Source organism: Nuphar pumila, chromosome 7 (genome assembly GCF_984573655.1).
Source record: "Nuphar pumila chromosome 7, dmNupPumi1.hap1.1, whole genome shotgun sequence".
NCBI classification, from domain to species: domain Eukaryota; kingdom Viridiplantae; phylum Streptophyta; class Magnoliopsida; order Nymphaeales; family Nymphaeaceae; genus Nuphar; species Nuphar pumila.
In genome coordinates this window covers 101,106,705-101,128,820 of record NC_143255.1, presented here as the reverse complement: position 1 = coordinate 101,128,820, position 22,116 = coordinate 101,106,705, and the positions used below count along the sequence as shown (strand labels likewise).

Genomic DNA, 22,116 nt, shown 5'->3' with positions numbered 1-22,116 from the left:
ATTGTGTTCTATGCAACTGTTTCGTGATTTGCTTTTGTCTGGATTTTGGTATGATGCAGAAATCGACATGTTTGCTCCCTGTTCTAGTTTCAATCAACGGTTTAATCATGTTGATTTATTTGTTAGATTTATATAATGCTGTTGATTGTGAAACTGTGAAAAGCTATCCAACACTTCCACCCTATGGTATTATTGTATACAGAACCATCATACATTTTTCCTAATGTATTATTTTATTCATTTATTTATGAGTTGCTGAGTCACGTTGAAGCTTCTCTGATCGGAGATCCACTTCCGTCTTTGCCAACCATGATCAGACGTGACCGTGGTGGTCCAACCTAATCAGATTAATCACAATTTCCTTTGAAACTACATGCTTATCTAAAGAGCCTTCCAAAACCTTATTAGCTAAATCATAAACAAACTGCAAGCAAAAGCTTGCAATTTCTGTTCACCACCACCATATGCAAAAGTCCGCTCTTTTTCCACAGGTGATGTTGATGGAGAGATGATGATGATCATCATCACCATCATCAAGTTTATATGATTCATTCATGATCTCCCACGTGAAGTTGCTTTTTTTAGACGGAGAATATCTTGAGAGTAAAATAAAATCAATCGCCCACAAACAGCTGTTTTTTTGGATGTTCGAGTAGCCGTATTAAACCAAAGCCATCTGACAAATGTCAAATACCCACAGCTGCCACTTGTCATGTGATTGATGCTGTTTTCTATCACCAAAGAGTGGTCGGATCCAGGCAGGGAATACCTGAAACCCGATCCATTGACATATCTCTGTCTATAGATAGAAGAAATAGGGATGCGAAACGGTTTGGATTCTGAATTTCTGATTGGTGAAAAAAGCTCATACCATATCCGTATTTTTTTAGTAGCAAAAAATTAAAACCATATCTGATCATAATTGCCCAATTATTTTGACTTACCAAATCTTACCAAACGGAGTCGGATTCAGTTGAATATCAGGTAAAAAATCTAATCCATTGACATAACTGGATAGAAACATGGTGTGCCATAATCTGGATCTGGGTCAAGTGTGAGATCCATATCCGGATCCACACGTATACTGGCCCGGCTGGTGAATGTAAACACTTACTGCCAAGAGTTTAACCACTGTCATGGCGGTGCTCTCTCTCTCTTACGACTTGCTTGTGGCCCATGGATGATGGTGGTGATGACGACGAAATGGTTGCCCCCAAAACACAAAATTTCCCGTTTCCTCTCTCTCTCTCGTTTGTATTGCTTGTGGCCCACTGGATGATGATGATGGTTGTTGAACCGACAAATTTCCCGTCTCCCCATCTTGTTTAGTCATATGCATCTCTCTCTGTAAAAGTGAGAAAAGAAAAAGAGTAAAAAATATCTCCTTCTCTGCTGTTCAACCCGATCCGTTGGTGAAATTACGTGGAAACCCATTCTGTGGTATCTGCACGCCCCTGTACAAGAGTTAGGTTGCGGAAACCGCCGAAAAAGTTGTGGGTTTCTTTCTCCATCCTTCTTCGCGGTACCAACATAGAGGCGAGAGATTAGTCCTTGCTTCATGGAAATTGTTTTCTTTGATCGGTTTTTGTGATGCTTCCTGGCTGACTGGAAGGTGAGGCCGAGATTCTAGGATGGTGATTGAAGCGCTTCGAATGATTGATAGTCTTTTCTTTGTTCGCTAATTTGAATTTTGGGTTTCCTTTTATAGCTCTTAAATTGATGTTTGGTGCCATCATTGCTTAGTTTTCCTATGTGTTTCTTGAATTCAGTTGATTTTTGGATTGTAGGTTTTGAGTGCAAATGGTTTATAATAAATTTTTTATTTTGATGCTTCTTGAGTATATTTTGTAATTGTTATTCATTACCCATAAGAAATGGATGATCTAGTCGTCATGCCATTTGCGTTTTAGATTGAATATGGAAACTTGGAGGGGGAATTTGGTTATTTAAATACATCTCAGGCAATAATATTGATCAACGCCCACACATTTATGCGGATTTTGGTTGTTTGGGCAGTTTAGCTTTTCAAATCTGGAACAGTTCTTCTAATTCCACATTGTTTTTGTTTTTGTAGTGTTTAGAAGAGAAATGGCTGATGGTTGGAGTTGTAGTTCTGATCTTGATAGCCAGTCCGATGACAGTCATAACTTTGGAAGTAGGCACATAGAGCCGATATACGATGCGTTTATTTGCCCTCTTACTAAGGAACTCATGCGTGATCCTGTCACTCTAGAAAACGGCCAGACTTTCGAGCGAGGGGCAATTGAGAAATGGTTCAAGGAATGCAGGGAGAATGGGAGGAAGCCTGTCTGCCCATTGACATCACAAGAACTGAATTGTACTGATCTCAAACCCAGTGTAGCTATTCGGAACACAATCGAAGAATGGTATGCAAGAAATGAATCTGTTCAGCTTGATATCGTTAAGAGGTCGTTGTATGTGGAAAGCCCGCATAAGGAGGTGCTGAATGCCTTGAAGTTCATTCAACAGTTATGCGGAAGAAAAAAATCAAATAAGCATGTCATTCCCAACGCTGAGTTGATACCCAAGATTGTTGACATGTTAAAGAGTAGCAGCATGACAGTGAGATGTAAAGCACTTGAAACACTTCGGATAGCCGTTGAAGGGGATGATGAGAATAAGGTTGTTCTACACATTGCTAAGAATTTTTGCCTAGGATTTATAAATATATGAGGTAAACATGCTCATTTGTCAATTTTTCCAATCTTTCAGGAAGCTCTGGCTGAAGGCAATAATATACGTACTGTTGTTAAATTCTTATCACATGAACATTCCCAGGAGAAGGAACAAGCAGTATCTTTGTTGTTTGAGCTTTCAAAATCTGAGAGATTGTGTGAAAAGATTGTTATGGTACCTGGGGCGATTCTTTTATTGGTTGGAATGTTTAGCAGCAGATCGGAAAATGTGTCAACCTTTGACAAGGCAGAGAAGACATTGGAGAACCTGGAGAGCTGTGAGGGAAATGTACGGCAGATGGCTGAAAATGGTAGACTTCAACCTCTGCTTAGACTCCTGCTTGAAGGTACCTCATCTCTTCTCATGTTCCTTGAAAGTTGTCTACCAAATGCCTCCCTCCATCCTTGAGTTTAAATTTTGTGTATTTCTTGGTAGTACAATTTGTAATGGTTTCACAATGATTGTGCTTGCAGTATGTTTGACTAATATTCTGACCTTTTTTCTTAGCATTGTTTGCTGAGTCCTTGGAAACTCATTCTTGCTGCTTTTCTATACAATGATTTCCCCTCATGCTTGTTGATTCTTGAAGCTAATTTGTTTTTTTTTTATAGATATTTGTGGCATTTTCTCCATTAGAAATCTTAGAAAGCTTGTCATAGTCCTCCAAAATTTGTTATTATATGTGTCCATTAAAATGCAAGAAAGCTTAGAAACCATAGAGTTTCAAAAGATTGTTAAAATCTTTATTTTTATTGATAACATTAGTTTGTTTTTCATTACAAGCTTTCTTACCTCGAGTGTCTTCTCCTTTTTATGTCTCTTATTTAAGTATCATTATATGTAAACAAGATGTTTGTTCATACCTTCATGTGTATTTTTAGCCCATTGTTGGCATTGAGATTATACTCTTGATCACTTGCTTTTTAGTGTCATTATATGTAGACAAGAGATGTTTATTCACACATTCGTATGTGATTTTATGCCATCGTTGGCTTTGTGATTATGCTCTTGTTCTAGTTGTTGATACACTTGTTTTGAGTGTCATTATGTGTAGATAAGAGATGTTTATACACACCTTTGTGTGTGTCTTTGACCCTTTAGTGACTGTATGTGCTCTTGTTCTAGTCGCTGATACATTTGATTTTTGAGGATTGGAAATCTTATGAGGTAATTGTTTGTGATGGTCAAACTAGTGTTTTAATTTGCAAAATTCATTCATTATGATGTATGAGATTTTTAAAATCTCTTCATAATTTTTTTAAACTCATTTGCTCTTTTATGAGAAACAGGTGAAATATTTTCATTCATTTTGCATTGTATATGCTTTAGTTGCATGAGTTATTTTATGATTAATTATCTTGCATAATTTGCATAAAATTATGTTTTTTCAAGCATATATTCAATAAACAAATATATATATATTTTTTTGCTTGTGTTACCCTTTGTTGGCTCTTTGTATTGTCTCATAGTGGATTTATGCTTATGCACTTTTGTGCTTGTATTATTCTTTCGTGTCTTTGTCTTGTACATGCTTGAACTTATATGTGCTTTTGTACTTTGTTTTTGTAATTCTACATATTTTATTATATGCTTTTCTAAGCCTTTCATTAATGAAATCTCTTATGTGTATGCCTATAATAGCTATTGTGTATATTTGACACTTGGTATTATCTTTTGAAAAATTAATGTTTTTTAACACTCTTGTCTTTTATGTCTTTCGCTTTTGTAAAACTGTCTTGTGATTTTAACTCTTTTGTGAGTTCTTTCTTTAATAATCATGTCCTTTTTGTGATATATATATATTTGCATGATTTTCATAAAACAACTTTACCATTGTTTGCATCTCTTTTAATATTATTGTAACGACCCCAACTAACTCTGGTAAAAATAGTAGAATTTTTTTTTAAAACAATTGTGGAAATAAACCCAAGGATCCAAGGCCTCACAGATTTAATATACCAACCCACAAATCAAGTTGTGCATCGAATCAAATGAAGAATAATCAAACTTTATTAATTCAATAAATAACGTCAAATAGTCTCAGACATAAAAATCGTCTGTCTCAGTGGAGCCACTCTGTCATAAATCAGAAACCAGTCACACAAGACTTGCAGTCTCCAGCTAGCTAGTCAGGACATCAGTGAGCATCTGTGCCTATAAAACAGTTTTAAGAAAATGGGTAAACCAAAGTCCTTTGCACAAATTCCTCTAAAAATCCAAACAATAAAGAAAATAACATAAATTTTAGAGGAATATCATAATTCAACAACTTACTACAATCAATTTACCATTCAAGTATTTAAACAAAATATCATACAGAATCAAATATTATGCAAAGCCAAATATGTATAAATGCATGAACTAATGGTGAACAGTAAATATGCATGATTCAATGCATATGTATGAATAACTTATTAAGTTATTTACTAGAGTTGCTTTTGTATGCATGTCCCTATTAAATGCACATAATTTTAATTTTAATTTTAATTTTAATTTTTCTTTAAACATGCGGATACTCAAAACAGACACAAATTCCCGAAGTCCAAGTTAGGTTTTCAGTTATAGCTTAATACACAATTTGTATTTTATTACTGGGTTCTACACTTGTTCTTCGATCGATATTAGAAATCGTCGCCTAATGTCGGGACATCAATGAAAATCTTCAACTATTGACACCACTTTCTTGGATACTAAAACTTCAACTAAGTCAACAATAACACCCTCGGGCAAAGTGGTTGAATCTCCTTAAAACTGTGGCCGGAAGGTGAACCATTATATCGGGTTCAGGGGCACAATCCTCACGGTCTTGGTATACCAATATCAGAGTTTTAGTATATTCACGGCCCTCCAAAGCCGCCATCTAAGATTCTCATATTGTGGAAGGGACATCAAAGAAGAGATTAATTTTATTGTTTGGTCTATTTTACCTTTTCAAATAAATTCAAGTTCTGTACACAAAAACCGTTTTGCAAATCCACATGCAAAACAAATTTCGAGCCCTGACCCGCACAATTTAACATTGCAATTAATTTTGGAAAAACTATTATTTTTGAAAAATAAATTTTGCAATGCATAAATAAAATCAACAACAATTAGAGCAATACATGCTCCTGGCCTGCGGTCAGTAATAGTTTACATCTTACCACCAACACATCTCTCAATAGTGATTTATGCATCTTTGCAAAATTTCAATGAATATGCAACACACAAATGAATGTGCATGAAACGAAACGCATACGCATGCCAATCGATGCTCGCAGAACACACTAACATGATTAATTCCATGCATAAATAATCAAACATTCATATGATCATATTTATGCAAACATCAAATAAATTTCAGATTTTTGCGTATGATATGCATAACTGCAAATTGATCAAAATCAGAATCATGTTCATGTATCATTTCAGAAAGAATGCATGCATCAATCTTAAACATGATCAAATTCATGTACTAATTCAACTATACAAAAATTTATTATCGAGCCAACAACTGGGCAAATTTGAATTTACAAATCAAACCATCATCTATTCGGTAGAACTGAATCAGATCTGCCTAATGAATACACTTGGCAGAATCTGATCCATAATAATTCACCAAAACTTGGCGAATCTGATCAGGTTTACTTACCCATAAACTCGACAATCTAGAACCAGATTTGCGTATACAAGAAACTTGGCAAGTTTGATCAAAATTATAATGACCCCAACTCATCTCCGTTGAAAAGTGATTTTTTTTAAACAATTGCGAAAACTAAAAACCCAAGGATCCGGGGCCTCACAGACTTAACCAAATTCCAAACCGCAAGGGATCTTTACAGTGAACCTTCCAATAAAAAAACTAACTTTATTAATTAATAATCAAAGTCTAAGAACAAAATTAAATTAAAGAGTAAAATCATAAAGCCACATTGTCCAAGAATAACAGAAGTCACACAGTTTTGTAGACTCCCTGTGACAGTCGTCATCATCACTGGGCCTCGGCTCCTATGAAAAACATAGGAAATACTGGGTAAAAATCAAAGATTCTTTGTATGAATTCTTTTAAAAATCTAAATAGGCAAGAAAAAACATAAATCAAATTCATGCAAGTTTTCAGAGGAACATAACTACAACAATCTCATAATTCAATTATCATTTAAGCATTTAAAAGCAATTATCATGCAATAACAATATCTCACATTAATCTGAACAAGTAAGAATGCATGAACTAATGCACATGCATCAACAAGTTATTAAGTTATTATCAGAGTTTTTTTTTTTCCATGCATGTCCCTATTAAATGCATATAAGTTTAGTTTCATTTTTCATTAAAACTTGCAGATACTCAAAATGGGCACAACAAATTTTTGAAGTTAAAGATAGGTTCCCAGTTGTAGCTTAACACATAATTTGTATTTTATTACTGGGTTCAACACCTGTTCCTCGATCGATATTAGGAATTGATATCATTCATCAAAATATTAGAAATCAACATCTAATGTTGAGACACCAGAGAAATCGACATCCACTGATGCCACTTTCTTGGTATACCAATAACAACAACTGTGTCTACAACACTATCCCTAAATAAAGTGGCGGAAAACTCCCTAAAACCGTGGCCGAGAGGCGAACCACCATAACGGGTTCAGGGGCACAATCGCGTACGAAGTTTTAGTATCTTCACGGTTTTCCCCAAACCGCCATCCAGGATTCTCACACTATGGACGGGACATCCAGGAAAAAGTATTAATTACATTGTTTATCTCTTTTATCTTTTTAACAAAAGTCAAGTTCTTTACAAAATAATCATTTTGCAAATCAACATGCAAAACACAACACAGATCTATGTCACATGGATGTGGGTGTGGGTGCGGGGGTGCAGCACTTTCAAAAAACTTGAGTGCGGGGGTGCGACAATATATATATATATATATAATTTTTAAGTTTTAACAGTTAACAATATTAACACTAATGAAATAAAAAATAATTATCATAATATCATCAAATCAATTCATCATTATGCATGCAATAAATCAAATTAACAATCTACAATTTTATTCTACATCATAAAAACCAACACCACAATTATAAAAACAATCAAACAAGTAAAGTAGGAAAGAAGTAAATTATATAGTATACTAACAAAAGAAACAAAAAATGCATAATTATATACCAAAAGTATATCCTACACAACGTATATGACGATGAGGTAATAGATCATAATAATTTTCTTCTTTATCATTAAATGCATCGTAAGAAGGAAGACTAGGCTCAGATAAATCCATGTTTGTAATGTTAAAATCATGCTCTCCCTCTAAGTCACATTCTTCTGGGTTTACATCTCAAAATTTGGATGATCCTTGTCTGCATTACAAACCCAATTTGAAAATGTTAAATACAAGTATATTTAAATGAAAAAACTAAAAAATAGTTAAATAACTAAGAGAGCAAATTAGTACCTGTATTCATCATTGGTTCACGAAATTAGTCAAAGATTTGAATGAACATATACTAAATCCTCTGCACGCTTGCTGGTGAGTTTGTTTCTCTTCATGTTATGGATTTGAGAATATGTGCTCCAATTTCTTTCACAACATGATGAACTAGTAGACTGGGATAGCAATCTCAATGCAAGACGTTGGAGAAGAGGTGTTTCTGATCCAAATGTTGACCACCATGTAATAGGATCTATATTATTCTCCTCTCTTGCGAGTAATGTTTGTTCATATAATCTCGAAGATGCAAATTTTCCAAACTCTTGTGTGACTTGATTTAGAATATGTGATTCTGGATAAAGTCTTGTCATACACATATTTCTATGCCTTGATAACTCTGAGTCTAAATTTGGAGGGATACGACCAATACCACCTTCCTGCCACTTTTTTGCATAATATTTTGGATTAAGAGAATGTGCCATACAATGCAAACGAGTGTTGCTCTTATCCCATCTTCTGACTAAACTGAATGAATATGGTTAAAAATTTCCAAATCATCAAATGCAGGATTTTTTCCTTCACGCTTGAAAACTACAACTTTTATTTTTTCATTCATATTATCCCACATTTCATAAACTTTGTGAAGCATGGGCTCATCCTTATCAACTTCTCTCAATATTTCTCAAATAGGTTGAGTAAATTGAAGGAAATATACGACCCTGTCTCAAAACTCATCATCAACAATAAATTTCTTAATTTCTTGAGTCTTGACATCATTATCAGCATGATAGAATATCCAATTATCATCAGTCACTATGCTAACCAAAGCATTTTTGACTTCCTTGATCTTCTTCATCATCACAATGATGGACGCAAAGCGTGTTTCAGCGACCTTCAACAATTCTAGGTTAGAATGCCTATTAAATATAACATTAGCATGATGATGGTTGATAACAAAATTCCTAATGCTTTTGACATTTTTTTCTAATTATTCAATCCATAAACATAGAGCATATGTTGGTGATTTTTCTTCTTTGGGGTTGCAGATGCTCTTGAGGGCCAAATTCAAGCTGTGTGCTATACAGGAAGTCCAAAAAATATGAGGATACTCAATCTCCAAACTCAATGCTGCACTTTTACAAACTAGAGCATTGTCTGTGATGATTTGTACTACTTTCAGATCACCCACTTCTTTTATTACTTCTATAAACAACCCTTCAAATACTTAACATTTTTATATTCCCCTGATGCATCAACTGCTTTCAAGAATATTGGGCCACTAAGCGAAGAAGCAATGAAATTGATTAGTGGACGCCTTTGAATATCTGTTCACCCATCAGAAACAATGAAAACTCCATTTTGCTCCCATGAATAGTTTTTAATTTCTAGCAATCTCTCAACGTTTGCCCTCTCTTCTGCAAGAAGTGGTTCAGATTTTTTCTAAGTTCGAAGGTACATAGCCACTCAAATTATAATTTGCCAAAGAAGTAACTAAATCCTTCTAATAAGGATTTCTAGCTCCATTAAATGGGAGTGAACTAGAATAAAAATACCTCGCTACTTTTCTATCCATCGCCTCCCTTCTATATGTATTGAATGATGCTTGTATCGTTCCTCTTCCTATACCTCCTACATTCACTTTATTTTTTTAAGCATCTTCTTGGTGGCTTAAAAATGACACACTAATTGCACAAGATTCACTTATTGTTTTGCTCTTCTCATATGCTTCTTGTATTTTATTGTATTGTTTTTGCATTGCCTCATCAACTCTTCTGCATTATGAAATGCCATGTCTTGGTATTTTCAACAAATGAGCCTTAACTCTTGTGTAAGACCCAACAAAATCTCTTTCACAGCGCTTGCATCAAAATCTCTTGTTTCCACCACCTCCTTCTCCAGTTTTTACAAGCTTATCTATATGTACCCATAGTGGCCCCATATCGTCACTTTTAGTACAATTATCAGCAACATTAGCAGCAAAACTCACATGTGGGGATGAGGATGACGCAAGTCCTTTCCCTTTATCTATCATTTTTGTCCTGAAAACACAAAAAAGATTATATTAAAATCAATTATGCACACAATCAAGATTTATAATATTGAGTGCAAAGTTAATAACATATACAATAAGTTCTAAAAAATATAGTAGTAGTATGTATAAATAAATACCGAAAGGTACAAGAAATTTAATGTATACATGGGGTCATTAATCATTAAAGCCATGAACCTAGATTCAGTCACCTAAGATAGATAAATTTAATTTTATAATTTCCATCATATCCAATTCATTCAGTTGAATCTCAGTTTTTCTTCATAAAAGTACACTTTGCAGCAAGCAATACTTCAGTGTTTTGGTAAATGCAACTGGTTCTTGTTTATTGTATTTAGAACAAGTTAAAAAGTTTACAGCATCGTTGCAAGTTGCTTTCATTATTGCCTCATTAACTATCTGTATACATAAATAACTGAATTCAGAGCAAGAAAGGGTCATTACGAATTTGCAAAAATAATTATTCAAATGAGTGAAAAAATTGAGAATTTTCCAAATTTCAAGGCAATATGCAAAGGTAATGTAAAACAAAAAATACATTAGTCTTAAGCAAAAAATCCCTATCAGAATTACTATTCATTGATTTTATGTTTTTCTTCGAAGAGGAAAAATAGAAAAAGGGAAATGAAAAATCAAGTGGATAAATAAAAGAGTAAAAGCAACGAGACAATGTGTTCTGATACCATTTTGATGGCAATAGATGAACCATCCTCAGAAGCTCAGTGAAGCTAAGCTCTAACTTGTGCTTTATATGAGAAGTGGAGAACTGTGAAATTTTTATTTTTGAGAGTTAGGTGAATGTGCAAATGTAATGCATTATCATTTCATTTTTTTTCCAATTCCTGTGTAGATCCAACGGAGTGTTGAAGTACTACTACCGCTTGCAAAAGAGAGTACATGACCTAGAGAAATTTTCAGAGAATAGTCAAAAAGACCCTCTCCGACTCAAAAGAGAGTCGGAGAGGAGAGGAGGAGAGCAGAGGGAGTTTGAGAAGAGAGCAGAGGGAGTTTGAGAGGAGAGAGAGTACCTGAGGAGGAGAGGTTTGGCGGAGCGGTCAGCGGCGGCGTCAGGGTCTGGCGAAGAGGTTGATCGACGTCGGCTTCAGGAGGAGAGGAATGGAGGATTAGGGCAAAAAATTTTTGCTCTAATCCTCCTCTTCGCAATCCTTTTCATCAGGCATTTTTTTTTAAGTCTAAAAACTAGACAAAAATGACCCTGGGTGCGTTGACCGCACCCAGGGTTAGGTTGACTGCACCGGGTGCCGCACCTACATCGCACCACGTCAACGGGGGTGCGGCACCTGGTTGGCCAAATCCCTATGACTTAGACACAGATCCTTGGCCCGTTACAAATTTTAACAGTGCAATTAATTTAGAAAGCCAATAATTTTAAAAGTGAATTTTGCAGTTACATGTAATTAATTTAGAAAGCCAATAATTTCAAAAGTGAATTTTGCAATGCATAACACTAATCTTGGAGCTACACATGCTTCTGGCTTACACAACACACAATGGTTCATATCTAACCACCAATGCATCTTATGCAAAATCCTTAGTGAACATGCACACACACAGAGTTATTCAAAACATGTCCACAATGCACATTCATTCACATGCAACAATAATGTACATATAAAACAATTTGCATATGCATATGAATGTAACGAAATAAGCGGAAGAAGCCAAGAATGCTAAAGCATTCACTATGTCCCACACGGACAAGTGCAACAAGCACAAAAGAGGAAATCCACTAAGGGATATACAAAGGGCCTTATAAAAAGGCTACACACATGAAAAATAATATCACTATTATTGAAGAGGAGCTCTCAAGAACAATACAACATACATGGGGGGTTCCCCCTATTTATAAGAAAAGGGGAGACCAAAGGGGCTCCCAATAGAGTCGTTGGGAGCCCCCAACGGTCACATATGTGACCGTTGGGGGCCCCAATGACTCCATTGTGGGGCCCCTTTTCGGTATCCAAAAAGTACATATTAAAAAATAAAAATAAAAATAAAAAACAGTAAAATAAGAGAAACAAAATAAGTACCCCTATGGGGTACTTTGTGAAACGACCATAATACCCCTATCAGGTATTATGGTATTATTACATATGTTTTAACACCTCCCCTCAAACTTTACGGGGGAATGACTGAAAGTTTGCCAAGAAGGAACAAGAAGCGAGGAGCAGGCAGGGCTTTGGTAAAGAAATCTGCAAGTTGATATTCTGAAGTGACATATGGCAGTGTAACTGTCCCACGAAGATATTCATCACGTACATAATGACAGTCCATCTCAATATGTTTAGTCCTTTCATGAAAGGTGTGGTTGCTGGCAATATAGATGGCACTTTTGTTGTCGCAACAAAGCTTCGAAGCACCGGTAATTTAGACTCCCATATCTTGAAGAAGACTTCGAAGCCACACAAGCTCCATTGTAGTGGTTGCCATAGCCCTGTATTCTGCTTCAGTAGAAGACAACGAGACTTTCTGCTGTTTCTTGCACCTCCAAGCAATTAGCGAATCTCCTAGAAAAACACAAAAGCCAGTAGTTGAGATTCGATCATTTGGGTTTCCTCCCCAGTCAACATCAGTATAAGCCAGTAAGTCTAAGGAAGAGATTGAGGATAAAAATAGCCCTTTAGTCAAAGTATTTTTGATGTATCGAATGATCCGGAGCACAGCACTCATATGCACAGATGTAGGAGCATGCTGAAATTGACTTGCAGAGTGCACAACATGAGCAATATCCGGCCTGATGATAGTCAGATTGGTGAGGGAGCCTATGAGTTGCCTGTAGGGCGTAGGATCATCTAGCAGAACTCCATCCTCCAGTCGTAGTTTAGCATTGATAACCTCGGGAGTCTCCACCTTTTTGTCATCTGAAATCCCAGATTTGGAACATATGTCTGCAACAAGCTTCATCTGTGACAGTATATACCCTCGAGGAGAGTATGCTACTTCTATACCAAGAAAGTACTTGAGAAAACCCAGATCAGACATATCAAAATTATGTTTTAACATATTTTTAACATTAAGAATACCACTTTCATCATTGCCAGTGATGATCATATCATCAACATAAAGCAGAAGGATGATGATACTATTACCTGCACGTTTAACAAAGAGAGCAGTGTCAGTATAACATGAACGAAATCCCAATTTTAACATGATAGCACTAAATCTATCATACCAAGCCTTAGGGGCTTGTTTAAGACCATATAAAGCTTTTAATAACCAAAGAGTTTGACCTTGGTTAACATTAATTCCCGGCGGAGGGTCCATATATACTTTTTCATTCAACTGACCATTAAGAAAGGCATTTTTAACATCTAATTGAAATATAGGCCATTTCTTAGATGATGCTACTGCTATTAGAGTTCTAACACTTGTCATGCGAGCCACGGGGGCAAAAGTTTCCTCATAATCGATGCCATATTCTTGTGAATATCCCTTAGCAACTAATCTAGCTTTATAACGTTCTAGGGAACCATCACTTTTTGTTTTGACTTTGTAGACCCATCGACATCCTATAGCTTTTTTATTTGGAGGAAGATGAACTATTTCCCATGTTTTAGCCTTATTTAAAGCATCTAGTTCAACTTTCATTGCTTCAACCCAATGAGGAATATTTTTTGCTTGATTATAATGGGAAGGTTCATAGTAAGAATGCAAGGCAATTAGACAAGCTCTATATTTAGGTGAGAGAGTTTCATATGAGACAAACCTATTTGGTGGAATGGATTCTCTAGAAGAACGCCTAAGAGAGGTTTCTTCTAGGGGTTCATTAACCCGCAAGAATTTTTCTAAAGCACTAATAGGTTGTGCTTCCTCACGCCGAGTGTATACTTGGAGATTGTCACCATTAGTTGGTGATACATCATTATCATGAGTATTTTCTAAAGATTCCGGATGACTCAAAAGATCATCATTTGAGTCTTCTAAAAGATCATTGATAAACATATAATCAATTTCATTTGGTTTTTCCAAAATTTCAAATCCATTTTCATCTTCTAAAAACGTCACATCTTTGGAAACAAATAATTTATTGTTCTTATAGTCAAAGCATCTATAGCCCTTTTGATTTTCACCATATCCTAAAAATACGCATTCTATTGCTTTAGGTGACAATTTATCTTTTTTATGCAAAAGAACAAAGCACTTACACCCGAAAATACGAAGACGATTGTAGTCGGGTGTCATATTGAAAAGTTTTTCATAAGGAGAGATATTATTCAATTTTGAAGATGGCATCCTATTGATTAAATAGGTGAAGGTCAACACGGCTTCGGCCCAAAAATTTTTAGGAATATTTCTAGAAATGAGTAAGGATCTAGTGGTTTCTAAAATATGTCTATGTTTTCTCTCCGCTAGACCGTTTTGTTGAGGAGTCCTTGGGCAAGATTTTTGATGACAAATGCCATGTTGTTTTAGATATGATTGAAAATCATTTGATAAGTACTCTCCACCCGAATCGGATCTAAGAATGGATATTTGACTTTGAAATTGATTTTGAACTTTTGCATGAAATTCTTTGAAGAAGTTAAAAACTTCCGATTTAGCATTAAGAAAATAAATCCATACGTATCTAGTATAATCATCAATAAACGTAACATAATACGAATAACCACCTTTGGATAAAACCGGAGATGGCCCCCATACATCGGAATGCACCAATTCAAAAGGTCTTGTTGTCACAAAAGTTCTAATAGGAAAAGGAGTAGACTTCATTTTTCAAAAAATGCAATTGATATCTTTTTCTTTACAAAACTTGTTTCCAAAAGGAAAAAGATACATTTTAGAGTAACTTGGATGTCCAAGTCTTTTATGCCAAGTTTCAATATTTTTGTCTTGGACATAAGTACAAAATGAGGTATTTGGAAGTGTTAAGTTATCCATAAAATAAAGGTCTCCCTTCCTATGGCCTTGCCCAATCCGCTTCCCGGACCGGAGATCCTGCACAAAGCACCCTTGGGATGAGAAAGATATTTCACATCCATGGTCGACTATTTGAAAAACGGAAAAGAGGTTAAGATTTAATTTAGGAACTATTCTAACTTTTGGAACAAGAAAATTTTGAATATTTTTAGAATCAAGAGTTCCAATACCATTTATTTTGAGAAAAGTTCCATCGGCCGTAGAGACACAAGATAATTTTGAATTGGCGTGCACATTGGTTAATGCATTTTCATGAGGAGTCATGTGAAAAGAGGCTCCGGAATCTAAAATCCAAGAGTACGTACCAGGAGGTGATGATGAGGCAATGGCGGCACCGGAGGTGGAAGAAGTGACATTTAGAATTTGTTGAAGAGCCAAGGAGATTTGTCCAAGAGTATCTTTGAGATCCTCGTTCTTGCCGTCATCTTCTTTGGTGGTGGATTCTTCAACGGAAGCCACCTTTGGCTTGAATGCCCCATTTAGCTTTGGGCAAACGGGTTTAATATGTCCCGGCTCATAACAATGGTGACATATAATCATTTTTCTTCCACCACTCCCTTGCTTACCAAAATGAGGTGGTTTGTATGTTTTAACATGATTGCCGGGTTTAGATACAGCAAGAACTTCCTCTATGCTTTTACCCATGCTATGCCTAGTTTCTTCTTGAGTAATCTCGGCAATAGCCTCTTCTAAGGGAGGAAACGTGGATCTATGGAGAAGTGAGGATCTCACTTGTTCAAATTCGGGACGAAGCCCAAATAAAAATTGAAACAATCTATCTTGTTACATTTGTTTTTGTCTTAGAACCACATCCTCCATAGATACCCATTTAGGCTCTAAAAGAGCCAATTCATCCCACAAAGGATTTAGAGCACTATAGTAATCTTGTATGCTCATGTCACCTTGTTTTGTGGTTCTTACTTTTTCTTGCAAGAAATAAGCTCTTGCAAGATCCTTTTGGGTAAACATACCCTTCATAAAAAACCAAGCTTCATTTGCCCGGCGGAATTTTGCAATATTTGCACATACCTTGAGTTCGACATTATTCATAAACCATGCTAGGATTTTTGCATGGTTGCTCTCCCAATCTTCCATTTGATGATTATAATCTTCAATGGCCTTGAGACGAGCATCGCCTTCAAGTGCTTTCTCTTGATCTCCTTCCATCTTTGTGAGCTTAAGTTGGGGTTCCGGAACGGTTCCCATTACATAACCCCAAAGCTTCTTGCCTTTGAGATTATTCTCCATTGCGGATGCCCACATCATGTAATTTTTTCCATTGAGTTTGAATGATAGATCGATCTTGACTTCCATTGCTACACAATGAAGATGTGAGAAAGAAAGGAAGTAGAGAGAGACAAGATTTTACCTTTAGAAGATCGTATGGCTTTGATACCATGTAATGAAATAAGCGGAAGAAGCCAAGAATGCTAAAGCATTCACTATGTCCCACACGGACAAGTGCAACAAGCACAAGAGAGGAAATCCACTAAGGGATATACAAAGGGCCTTATAAAAAGGCTACACACATGAAAAATAATATCACTATTATTGAAGAGGAGCTCTCAAGAGCAATACAACATACATGGGGGGTTCCCCCTATTTATAAGAAAACGAGACCAAAGGGGCTCCCAATAGAGTCGTTGGGAGCCCCCAACGGTCACATATGTGACCGTTGGGGGCCCCAATGACTCCATTGTGGGGCCCCTTTTCGGTATCCAAAAAATACATATTAAAAAAGGAAAAGAAAAATAAAAAACAGTAAAATAAGAGACAAAATAAGTACCCCTATGGGGTACTTTGTGAAATGACCATAATACCCCTATCGGGTATTATGGTATTATTACATATGTTTTAACAATGAATACTTGCTTGCAACATGCATTTTGCCATCATGATTCATCTCATGCATAACATCCAAACATGCACATGATCATGTTAATGCAACATCAAAATAACTTCAGAAATTACGTGTTCATGATATGCACATCTATGCCAACATAATATTCATTTGCATGAGTATACAAAAATAATAAGCACTTCTGCCAATTCGAGTATGCTCGGGATACTGTACATGACCACCGAGTCATAGCTATGCTGCCCTCATGCACAGGACAACATTAGCATGTTGTTGGCAACATGTTTCTCATGCATAGACATGCAGCCAATAGTAGTGGATAGCGGACAATGTTGCACATAAGTGCAACACTACCCTGCACTACATCAACCCACATAACTCATACATATAACACATTTAACAACATTATAACAGATCATATGGCAACATTTAAAACCAATTCAGTATTTAGCCAAACCATGACAGTATAAAGAAAATATTCCATCATAGTGCTAACATAGATCGACAATCCTGATTTTTGGGCTGGTTCGATGCCAACCCATATGGCAGTGTCAACATAAGCTCGGGCAATAAAACATTGATTTCATCAACTCAACATTAAGGACAAATTTCTGCTTTGTTTCCTTTTTGTTAACAGCCGAGTAAATTTTTCCTGTGTAAAATAATTTCCGGGCAGGCTTAACACAAGTAAATGTATCGGCTAAGTCAAAACTTTATTTATCTCTTTTTTTTTCTTTTACAAGCTCGGTTTGGAGACCGATACACAGACAACCAAGTATATGAAAAAACTGAACCAGATCTGTCCATAATGAAAAGATCGACAGGTCTGTCCCATACATCATCTCATAAGTACGTTGTATGCATAATTATACAATTCATAAACAGTTTGGAAATGTCTAAAATCAAAAACATAATTTTAATGGATCATGTGTCTATGTCAAAACCAGTTTCGAACCTGCCTAACAATGTCCAATATGGCTTTAATATAAGACAGTCATGACAACCTCAAAATAACTTTATTATAAAACATTATAAGTGCTGGAAAACATAAATGACGTTATTATGTCTCATAATAGAACATCAGCTCCACTTCCCTTTGTTTTTTTTTTATATATATCATATTCTAAGCTGATGACTATCGGCTGGAATCAGATTGGATATAATCTGATCAGACTTGTTCCAGCCGATAGTCTGACCAGAAATACCTGGTCACGAATTGCAGCCAACATATCAGTTTAGAAAAAAGTTAATTTTAATGATAGTTTGTAATATAGTCCTGCCATGAAACATAAATAGTGCTGAAAAAACAAAGTAAAATCACACTTCTCATCAATAAGAGAAACTCCACTATTATTGTACAACCAACATATTTTTCTCATCGTATATAAAAGTGTCTAAAGTCAGTTTTACTATCACGGTCATATCAGCAGTTATAAGGACATGCTGGAAATCTAACGACAGATTCGCATGGCCCCACCAATCTGCAGATCTGTGCACTTATGGAAAACGACAGATCTGTCCACATGGACAGTGAGACAGGTTTGTCCAGATCTGTCCACATGCAAAGTGTGACAGATCTGTTCATATGGACAGTGGGACAAATCTGTCCACATGCGCAGTGGGACAGATCTGTCCACATGGACAATGAGACATGTCTGTCAAGATCTGTCCACACGCAAAGTATGACAGATCTGTCCATATGGACAATGGAATAGATTCAGCTATAAGCACGAAATAAGAAAATCGAGTACATGCCATGACCGAAATAAATGGCTGATTTAACATTATATGTATATATATACACACACACACAAAATCAATGTTATGCATATATATTCTTGTATTCTAATTCAGATTTTTCCCCTTTCTTTTTTTTCCACCAAAAACATCACATAAACTTAATTTAGGCTATTTCTTCCCGTTCGAATCGGTAGAAGAACCCGTACCTTCGATCGAAGATGGAATCGATAGGAAAAATTCTTTGGATGCCCAGAACGGTAGATCCTTCTCCTTCTTTCCTTTCCGTGTCCTCTTTTTTTTTCTTTTTTTCTTTTCTTTTTTTTCTCTCTCTCTCTAGAAAATGAAATCTAGAGAGGGGCGAGTTAGACCCTTTTATAATTTTTTTTTTGGTCTTCTAGAGAGAGAGTGACGTCCCTTCTCGAGTTTCCCAGTTGGTTATGAGATAGAGTTCTTCTAATGTAGAACTCTATCTCTAACCTCCTTTTTCTTTTTTAACTATTTTTTTTATTTGGTATTTTTATTTTATTTTATCATTTTACTTTAACCCCATTTGGGCTCTTCTAGAATCCCTAAATAGGTAGCTGCTATATCCAAAAGAAATTTCAGAATTAATTAATTTTAATATTTAATTAATTATTTATTAAATAATAATTTTTTAGAAAGTTTCAGAGGGTATCTCACCCCTCTGGGAGTCTTTTTAACTTGAAAATCACTCAATTAAACCTTTATATTGAATTTAAAACTTTGAATTAGTTGGACTTAGATTTTAGATCTGGATCTGGATTCAAATACAAATCCAATATCTATATGGATCTTAGCCTGGACAAGATCGTAATTAATATGGGTCTTGGATTGGGTCTAGATCTATATTAACTTGGGTCGAATGGATCAGATCCAATTCGATCCAATCCAGAACTAGTCTCATCGAGGTGGGTCATTTTTGAAAAAATGCGATTTTTGGGCCAACTGTAGCTGAATTCAGAAAAACAAAATATCAATGTTTTCAGAATTTTGAGACGCATCTAATGATATATTACCTGAATTTGTCTTCGAATTTTACTCGATTTTAAAAGTTAAAAATAAAAAGTTTTACCAAATCTTAATTGGCTCGTTTAGGTCTTGTCAATGGGTCCTGGGCCACGCCCAGACTCAGCTGACTCCACCTAAAATCAAGGATTTTTATCGACTTTACGAAACACTTAGCTAAATTTTATGAAGTCTCAGAATTTAATATTGTAGAAAAACATACGATATTACAAGAATTGCATGCTCAAGAACTCGACAAGTCTAATCAGATTTGCACACTAAAGGAAAATCGACAAGTTTGATCAAATTTGCATACCAATGCAACTCAAGTCTGATAAGAGTTGCTTACTAGGGAAACTCAACAAGTTTGATCAGATTTGCACACCTGAGACTTGACAGATCTGATCAAATTTGCATATCTATAATAATCGACATGTTTGATCAGATGTACACACAGTGGAACTTGGCAAGTCTGATCAGATTTGCACACACATAAAACACAATAAGTCTGATCAAATTTGCACACAATAAAAATTGGCAAGTCCGATCAAATTTGCACCCATGCGAAGTTCGACAAGTCTGATCAAATTTGCTGACTATTGAAACTCAACAAGTCTGATTAGATTTGCACACTCGTGAAACTCGACAAGTCTGATCAAATTAGCTAACTAATGAAACTCAGCAAGTCTGATCAAATTTGCACACACATGACACTCTGCAAGTCTGATCAGATTTGTTGATTTATAAAACTCAGAAATTCTGATCAGATTTGTATACATGTCAAATCTGATCCAAGAGGCATATACAGAACATGCTAAAATAAATTCAGCACACAAACAAAACTTAGCAAGTTTGATCAGATTTACACACATGCAAAACTCAGCAAGTCTGATCAGATTTGCTCACATAAGAACATCGGCATTGACAAGTTTGATCAAATTTGCTTACATGTAGAAATCAACAAGTCTGATCAGATTGCACACAAATCAAATACAACAGATTTTTAGATAAGAAAATATTTTCAGCAGCATGAATAATCAAAACAAACAAATTTAACACAGCAACACATGATTAGTTGTATGCGTGTGAGCTCGATCAATTAAATACCATCAAAAGTAAAATATATATATATATATATATATATATTCATTCATATGCATAACAGGAAAAAATAATTAACCTATATTGCATGCTCACATCAAATCAAGAAAATCGACATCTATAGAAATAAAAAACATAGATATTTTTAGGATTTCATACACTAGGGAAATCAACAATCTCAAGAAATAAACATATATATATATGTATATATACATAAAATCGTCACTTTATATATGTATATATTCCTTTGAATTAGATTTCCCTTTTTCCAACTAAAACGTATATATAAAATCTGATTTATACATATTTCTTCCTGTACAAACTTAGAGAGAATGTAACGACCCCAATTCATACCCGTTAAAAAGTGACAATTTTTTTTTAAACATTTGCATAAACATTCCCAGGGCCTTTACATTTATAATCAATCCACAACCACAGGGGATCTTACACTAACCAACTTCATTAATTAAAATCATATAGTCTGAAGACATATGCAAAAGAATATAAATAAATCAAATTGTGGAGCTACTCTGTCCTTAAATGAATCTGTCAAGTATTCGTGTAGCCCTCGTAGCTTCTTGTAATCGCAGGTCTCCTAACTGGGCCTCAGAGGCTCTGAAAACCACAAAAGTAAGGGTATCAAAATCAAAGATCCTGTGTACTAGTTCCTCTAAAGGATCAAATAAGTAAAAAGAACATAAATAAAATTCATGCAATATTTTAGAGGAATGTAACTATGAAAAATTCTTAATTCAATTAACCATTCATGCATTAAGGAACTATTACTAAACAATAGAGAACAATTATTAAGAGAAAATAATTATTAAACAATAGAGAACATCAATTAAGCAGTAGGGAACATGTATCAAACAATCATTAATTTAGCACATGTACGAAAACAAGTAAATATGCATGATCTAATGCATAACAAGAATATGCATGATTTCAGTGCACATGCATTAATACATTATTATCTTTTATCAGAGTTTTCTTTTATATGCATGCCCCTATTAAATACACAAACTTTTAATTCCTCTTTTTATTACCGTTGCCCGCAGATACTCAAAACGGGTAAATAATTCTCAAGGTCAAGTTAGGTTTCCAGTGTTAAAAATATATATACATATGTATATATACATACGTATATATACATGTCTATATATAGATTATGTAATCTATTTGTAATACCCGATAGGGGTAAAATAGTCTTTTCACCATTTCTCGCATATTCATTCTTTTGAATATGTTTTTTATTTTTTTTGTATTTTTCCTTTTTTATTTTTTCTTTT

At 35.2% G+C, this 22,116-nt stretch overlaps 1 protein-coding gene across 2 annotated transcripts in view; it reads left to right on the top strand.

The window, feature by feature from the left end:
- Positions 1-1,203: 1,203 nt before the first annotated feature.
- LOC149832659 (U-box domain-containing protein 43-like) overlaps positions 1,204-22,116 on the top strand; it is an 86,797-nt gene continuing 65,884 nt past the window's right edge. Inside the window, exons 1-3 of one of the 2 annotated variants that reach the window (XM_090014636.1) lie at positions 1,204-1,612; positions 2,075-2,643; positions 2,734-3,043. In XM_090014636.1, the coding sequence (XP_089870762.1) occupies positions 2,089-2,643; positions 2,734-3,043 (865 nt within the window). In that variant the 5' untranslated portion in view covers positions 1,204-1,612; positions 2,075-2,088. Of the gene's footprint in view, positions 1,613-2,074; positions 2,647-2,733; positions 3,044-22,116 lie in introns of both variants that reach the window. The other variant, XM_090014635.1, reaches the window with a different exon arrangement.